This window comes from Penaeus japonicus, unplaced genomic scaffold, assembly GCF_977035675.1.
Source record: "Penaeus japonicus unplaced genomic scaffold, GWHDUDI00000001_assembly GWHDUDI00000011, whole genome shotgun sequence".
In the NCBI taxonomy this organism is placed as follows: Eukaryota; Metazoa; Arthropoda; class Malacostraca; order Decapoda; family Penaeidae; genus Penaeus; species Penaeus japonicus.
This window is the reverse complement of record NW_028234413.1, coordinates 14120955-14128454: the sequence shown is the minus strand read 5'-3', so window position 1 is coordinate 14128454 and position 7500 is coordinate 14120955. Positions and strand designations below refer to the sequence as shown.

The following is a 7500-nucleotide window of genomic DNA, read 5'->3' as shown; positions in this document are numbered from 1 at the left end:
AGGCTTCGCGGTAGGTGGCTCAGGAGTCGCTTTGCCGATGATGGGTTGTTTAATTGCTGGTTTGTGCTTAGGATGTTGTTTGGCGGTTGGTTTAGTTTGAGCAGGTTGTTTGGCGGTTGGTTTAGTTTGAGCAGGTTGTTTGGCCGTTGGTTTAGGTTGAGCAGGTTGTTTAGCAGTTGGTTTAGCTAAAGCAGGTTGTTTGGCGGTTGGTTTAGGTTGAGCAGGCTGTTTGGCAGTTGGTTTAGGTTGAGCAGGCTGTTTGGGCGAAGGTTTAGCTACAGTAGGCTGTTTAGCAGTTGGTTTAGCTAAAGCAGGTTGTTTGGCAGTTGGTTTAGCTTGAGTAGGTTGTTTGGCAGTTGGTTTATGTTGAGCAGGCTGTTTGGCAGTTGGTTTAGCTTGAGTAGGTTGTTTGGCAGTTGGTTTATGTTGAGCAGGCTGTTTGGCAGTTGGTTTAGCTTGAGTAGGTTGTTTGGAAGTTGGTTTAGGTTGAGCAGGATGTTTGGCAGTTGGTTTAGCTTGAGTAGGTTGTTTGGCAGTTGGTTTAGGTTGAGCAGGATGTTTGGCAGTTGGTTTAGCTTGAGTAGGTTGTTTGGCAGTTGGTTTAGGTTGAGCAGGATGTTTGGCAGTTGGTTTAGCTTGAGTAGGTTGTTTGGCAGTTGGTTTAGGTTGAGCTGGCTGTTTGGCAGTTGGTTTAACTTGTACAGGTTGTTCAGTTGGATCCTTAGATGTTTTCTCTTTTGTGGTTGGCACAGGAGTTTCTGCTTTTGGAGCTGTATCTACCTTGGCAGGTGTTTGTTCCACACCAGGTGGAATCGTCTCTACTTTGGAAGATGCTGTTTCTACAGTCCCGGGTGCTATTGGTTGAGGATCTGTCTCTGTTTTGGCAGGTGCTGTGTTTACAGTCTCGGGTGTTTCTGGTTGAGGATCTGTCTCTGTTTTGGCAGGTGCTGTGTCTACAGTCTCGGGTGTTTCTGGTTGAGGATCTGTCTCTGTTTTGGCAGGTGCTGTGTCTACAGTCTCGGGTGTTTCTGGTTGAGGATCTGTCTCTGTTTTGGCAGGTGCTGTGTCTACAGTCTTGGAAGTTTCTGGTTGAGGATCTGTCTCTGTTTTGGCAGGTGCTGTGTCTACAGTCTCGGGTGTTTTTGGTTGAGGATCTGTCTCTGTTTTGGCAGGTGCTGTGTCTACAGTCTCGGGTGTTTCTGGTTGAGGATCTGTCTCTGTTTTGGCAGGTGCTGTGTCTACAGTCTCGGGTGTTTCTGGTTGAGCGTCTGCCTCTTTACTTGCAGGTACTTCTGGTTTAGATGTTGCCTCTGTCTCTGTGACCATTTTTGTCGTAGGCGATGGGACTGGAGGTTTAGATTTTGATTTACCTTTTGCTTTTGCATGTCGAGATTTTTGTGTGATTTCAGCTTTGATGGGTAAAGCGATGGCCGCACCAAGAGGTACTTTAGATTCCTTTTTATGGGATGTGTTTTGAATGTCACCTTTCCCTGAGTCTATAGTATCCTGGTTTTCAGCCAGGATACTGGCTGGCGTTGGTGCATCTTTGCCTGGTAGTGGGCCAGTAGTGTCTGAAAATATTGGGATGGACATTGCGAATCATTCACATTTATGCAGTTTATGAAGTAATATTGCAGTAGATGAAAAATAAATATCATATATGGTATAATACCTAACACTACTTTAATCATCTATGTTTAAAACATTGTGGACAGGGGATATATTTGCTTGCCCAATCTCCAGGATGGATTTAATTTCAGAGCCAGGCAACTTCATGAGTATACTTTGACTTTTCCCACTCTCTTTTCGTTACTCATTGCAAAACTAGAGCCGTTTTTGTTTTATTTTTTGTGCGTTTTATTGTGTCGACAGACTTATATGTTTTATATCACAGGCTCTATCAAAGCTGCAGTTGACTAAAATTGTAGTATATGATCCATATCAGGTCATTATTTTCTTTATACTCAGTGTGATAGATGTATTGCTGTTTTATGGGATGACAAAAAGCAACTGAATTTTTCGTATTTGTGTACTGTCATGAACGAATACGAAACATATAACCATCCACAATGAAAATAACATTAAGAGGTAGGGAAGAGGAAGGAAACCTGTGTTTATGACTGTGAGTGCCACAGGAAAAGGCATCCATACTGACACAGGGGCACATTTCAGACACTGGGCATGGTTTGAGTCACCTTCCTCTTCTCATTCTGCCTGCACATCATTCATTTGCGGTACTTTAGAGCAAGAGGTCGGTAACTTACTATGTGCCATCGCTTTATAAAGAAAGTGCTTGCTTGAGACCGTAGATGGGTGCCATTCAAGGCTCTCTAGGTTTTGGATGTTAGGTGAAACCTATTTTGCCTAATATTACGACAATTATAGTAATTATGACTGCAATTGCCACCATCACTCACTCATTACTCATAGCACAATAAAATAACACTGATCCAAAATCCCCGAACGTCATGAAGCTCCTGTGTCATGTATGTCACGACATCCGTACGCATTGGTTTAATAATATATATATATATATATATATATATATATATATATAATAATTCATAATAATCACTCGGATATGAGAAACAACAACAATGATTGGTAAGGATGAAGAGCATCTTCGGAAAGGTTTCCCAGAGGCTTTAGGGATCATAAATCTGTTCTTTTTGAGATCCAGTGGTCAAAGGTCGAGGAAGGTCTGCCTTAGTATTGAATTTGGGGGAATCATTGCTGACTGTCTCGATTATTTTTATTGACAAGGATAAACCAGATGTGCGGAGCAGATGCTTCGCCGAGCTTGTATGCACTATGGTGTCAGCATGTATTGACTTGTGAGTGTGCCAACGAGTGTTGACTCGATCTGAGCTTGGCCTGACGGCTCTTACTGACTAAGGAATGCTTGGTAAAAATATGCCTTTTTGTTCTTTTCAAACGCAGGGCTCATTTGGTCCATAAAACTGATTCATGGACAGTATGGACACTTGGCAAAAGACTGCCAGGTTATTTTACGGTACTGAATCAGGTATGTGATGAGATTGAAATTCCATTGCAATCGATTGTAAACACTAAAGTAGAGTTAATAACGATATACTATTGAGTCCAAGCAAACTTAAACGTTCCCAAAGGAAAGGTAATTATACGGGGCTGAAAGTCTTTTATATTTACGCATAATGCAGAACACCTCGTAAATGATCCACAAAGACACGGAGGCAAACATGAATTGAAGGGCACTTAAAAGGAAAGCTGCTGAGCCCTTTCTTGATAGGGATCATCAAAATGGTCAATGATTACATCTATATATTTGTCTATCATGATGGTCATTTTCATATTTTTATATAACAGATTTTTCCCACTTGGTTTATTGGTTATTACATGTTTTATGTTGATAAGTATATTGAAAGACCAACAAAGTAAAGCATCTGACAAGCTATATTATCCGGCCATACATAAGTTAAAAGATATGAGGCGTATTATTTATGAAATTTCGACATTCGAAGAATTCTGTTAATAAAAGAAACAGCTGATATGCAAGCTAACATCTGATGATGATCAGTTAATTTGGAGCCTTTAATTGCTAAATAGTTCTACCTGAAACGACCCTGAATCCACTGTTATACATTAAGGATAGATGTTAACATTTTCAGTTGTTTTTTATATCCAAAGCATCAAAACAAAGAAAGGATTCGAACACCATTTTCTATAGACGATCATCCGCCATTCGACCAGCAACAAGGAAAGTTTCCTGCCAAAATTGCCTATTCATTGCTGGTAATGTTACTGAAGATGTAGAGAAAAAAATATGAATGAAACTGACTACCTTAACACAAGAGATGTGTTTGACGCGTTTCGAGGGTTGTTTTCATCGGAAATATATGGAAATGATACTTTCTTTTACGCGATTCGTACAATTGTTTTGCAACTTTATGATGAAAGAGCGTATTCTGTTTTTTTTTTTTTTCATTTCTATTTTATTTCCTTTTTATTGTTGATGAATTTGAATTATGTGTGTATGTGGGTTTGTATGTGTGTGCGTGTGTGTGTGTGTGTGTGTGTGTGTGTGTATGTGTGTCTGTGTGTGTGTGTGTGTGTGTGTGCGCGCGCGCGCCTAAGAATGCATGTAGAGTGTTGCTAAAAAAGTGAAATGATAAACAGTAATTGATTATCTCAGTAGATCATCAGTGCAAAGTAATAAGATATAATGAACTGTATTATTAAGAATCGTAGCAAATACTAAACTGATGATTAACTAAATTAAGTAATGCTAATAGTTTATTTGAAATATTCAAGATAGACACGAACAAGAAGAAAACATTAAAAAAGATTGTAGATGAGAGTACGACAAAATAAATCACACTCTAATACTTTTTAAAAATGTTTAATGTTAGATAAATGTAGCTCTCACTACATTCTTCTGAAATGCATTATCATGCAATGATTCATTCAGCTGTATCATCAGTCGTGTTCTCAACAATATTCTTTTTTTTTCAGAAATTATGGTTACGATTTAAATACGTGTACGTCTGTTTTATATAACTGAACAGTTGAATAAATTAATCTCAACTCAGGAAATAAAACACACATGACTGATTAGATGACGAAATACTACCGCAAGCTGATAGCTGATTGACTTGGAAAACCAGGTCCTCCAACTCCTTAATCTGTCTGTTAGTTGCCCTTATTTTAAGATTTTTTGGTCGGATTCCTAGTCATTTTCGCTTCTTGGTCTACGGCGTCGTCTATACACTGTCGCATCCCGAGTCGCGTTGTTTGTATACATTTTACGAAATATTATTGGAACAGTTGCTGCGTCCGTCATCTGGGAGATGGTTGACGAAGGCAAGTGTATGAAAAATATATGTATTACGCATCGTCCTTATCTGCACGATGACCATGACTATTGCAGAGGATTAAGATATGGCCGTATATCCTGTGCAGTGCGGTCATCTTGTTCAGGACTGTCAATGCAAGAAATATGAAAACAATCTTATGATTGAGGGTAGCCATATTGGCATTTTGAAATAGTGATATAAGCTCAATAGCTCTAGTCCTTTACTAGTAGTAATGCATCTTATACAAATTGTTCACTAGTACTCCAACGTACAAAATATTGTGCTATTCACCGACGTACAGTACAGAGGAAAACAAACTGGTAGACTTTAGACAAGGTCAATCATCATTCCCATTTTGTCAAATCCGCAGATATATGTAGTTGCACTTTCACATTCTTATTCTAGTTTGGTTTTCCACGTTCCTTCCATTGCCATCCCCGGTCATTGTTTTCTTTTTTTCTTTTTTTTCATTAACATTATAAGCGTCATTATGTGTCATTAGCGTCGCTAGTATTATTGGTGTCATTCCATTTCCAACAAGAATCTTCCTCGTAGGTACCACTGAAGTGGGTTTTATGTATTGTGCAAGTGCTTTTTCCCTCATTGTTTTAATATCATAATTCCCATTATCAGTATCTCAATGGTCATATCGTTGGCTGATTACTACAGACTGCGTATTTCTATATATTTTCCTATGTTTCCCTTTAATTATACAGCGTATCTAAATAGTATATTCATCCACACAGCTGTTAGTCAGTTGGTCGACCTGCCTGTCTCGCAACTTCTATACACTCGCACATGTTGCACAATTTTAACAAGCCACAATGATTAATAAAAAAAAGAAATATGCCTTACGAAAGATTCACCAACAACAAAATTCGAGTCTAACAATTACCTCATTGTACTCGTATCTCTCTACCTCAGATTCGACTCGCCATTATCCTTCTCCGAACTTCTTTCTTGAACAGAGCGGCCGAATAACACTGCCATTGAAGACAGTGTGATTAAACGCCATTATGAACACCAGTGTGATTATCCCCCCCCCCCCTAAGTCCTTGAACACTTGAACACCATAGTGACGAGACAACAACGTGACCCACCTGGTTTTGGTGCAGCGGAAGCAAGAAGAACAATAACACTCAGTGAAAAGATTACTGGCAGAAATAACTTCATTTTGCTTGTTGGTGTTGTGCAGTGACGCCGCGGGGAGAAGCACTAAAGGATCTAACTGCTGCTATCTTGTGTTATCTTATCTGATATGGTGATTACGGTAAACGTGAAGGTATTTTTCGGAGACATGATACAGTGTCGCTTTGAAAGGCGGTCGCCACATCATAATGATAGTGTTTGATATGTCGTCATTACCTGTATTGGCTATTTTGTTGTCTTTGTTATCAATGTGTTTCATTACTGTTATTGGTGTTATCATCATTTCTATTATCGTTATCATCATCATCATCATTATCATTATTATCATCATTATCATTATCACTATCATCATGATTATGATTTGCGTGTGCCCCACCCCCCACCCCTCTCTCCATATCTCTCTCTTTAGTATGCTATTAAACCTCCCTACTTTCGAGCCCTTTTATCATGATGATAAATCTATGCGCTGCGTGATGAAATAGAAACGTCTGTAAATTAATACATAAAATATTAATGTACTTATATCAAATTAATTTCCAGTAATACTTGCCCTAAATATCACGGGGCAGTTTGATCACTGTAATACATCGGTGATACTCAACCCTTCCTTTGTCCAAAATACCTTACCTTTATCATTACGGTTTTACACAAATCATTCTCCGATAAAGGAAAGTGAAACATGTCACACTAATATATACCAGAATCATCATCAGGATAAATGCTGCTAATTCCCTAGAATAAAAGATAACGAAAACAAGTGTAATCAATGTAATAAAACAGTGTCACAAAATGAAAGGAAAAACTCGAACTTTTTAAAGAAAGTTCGAAACGTCGCGAGCTTTTCCTTTCATTTTGTGGCAGTGCTTTATTATATCTGTTATGTGCACGTTACTGTGTTTGTGTTTTAAGTGTAATCAAGTCAAAAGGAAATCGGCTGCCAACTCGCAAGGTCCGGCAAGTAGCATTAGTAAAGATTGAACTCTTCTCTATGATTGAGAATCCCTATATTTCCCTGACATTGTGATAAAAAAAACCCACTCAAACGATTTTTTGGAAAATGATTCGTTCATGATTTGTAATAAGTAGTCATTTTGGTTTGTTATTGTTGTCTTATCATAATGTGTGACCTACATAAAAAAAATCTTAAAAGATTATATTTGTTCAGTTTAGTTTCCAGTAGGGAGAAATGTCTTAGGTTATTCAATATTATCATTATATTATCATTATTATGGTATTTTCTGGTAGGTTGAGTTGCGAGCATTACTTTGTAGGATGAAAATTATTAGAAAAAAAAAAACACACATAAAACATCTATTTCTTAAACTGACAATATTTTGATCATACATTTTGAGTCTAAATCTTTATAGAAAGTGAAATAAACTGGAATGGGCAAAAAATAAAATTCTCTGAAAATATATTTATTTAGAATAACACTTAATGACCGTATCTACACCTTAACCTAACCTTAAACCATTCCTAATACATTACCCAAAATGTTTATGGCATGATTAGTGTCGGG

General features: G+C 38.0%; 2 protein-coding genes across 3 annotated transcripts in view; both read right to left on the bottom strand.

Annotated features, from left to right (window-relative positions):
• Positions 1-6093, bottom strand: part of LOC122258677 (uncharacterized) — an 8411-nt gene extending 2318 nt beyond the window's left edge. The window contains exons 1-3 of one of the 2 annotated variants that reach the window (XM_086541634.1): positions 5933-6093; positions 135-1571; positions 1-104 (exon numbers count right to left, since the gene is read on the bottom strand). The exon at positions 1-104 is cut by the window's left edge and continues 158 nt beyond it. In XM_086541634.1, coding sequence (XP_086397760.1) covers positions 1-104; positions 135-1571; positions 5933-6005 — 1614 coding nt within the window. In that variant the 5' untranslated portion in view covers positions 6006-6093. Of the gene's footprint in view, positions 1572-5932 lie in introns of both variants that reach the window. The other variant, XM_043024776.2, reaches the window with a different exon arrangement.
• Positions 6094-7383: 1290 nt separating this feature from the next.
• Positions 7384-7500, bottom strand: part of LOC122258679 (transient receptor potential channel pyrexia) — a 9624-nt gene continuing 9507 nt past the window's right edge. The window contains exon 3 of the mRNA XM_086541417.1: positions 7384-7500. This exon is cut by the window's right edge and continues 1548 nt beyond it. The gene's annotated coding sequence lies outside the window, so the exon portion shown is untranslated.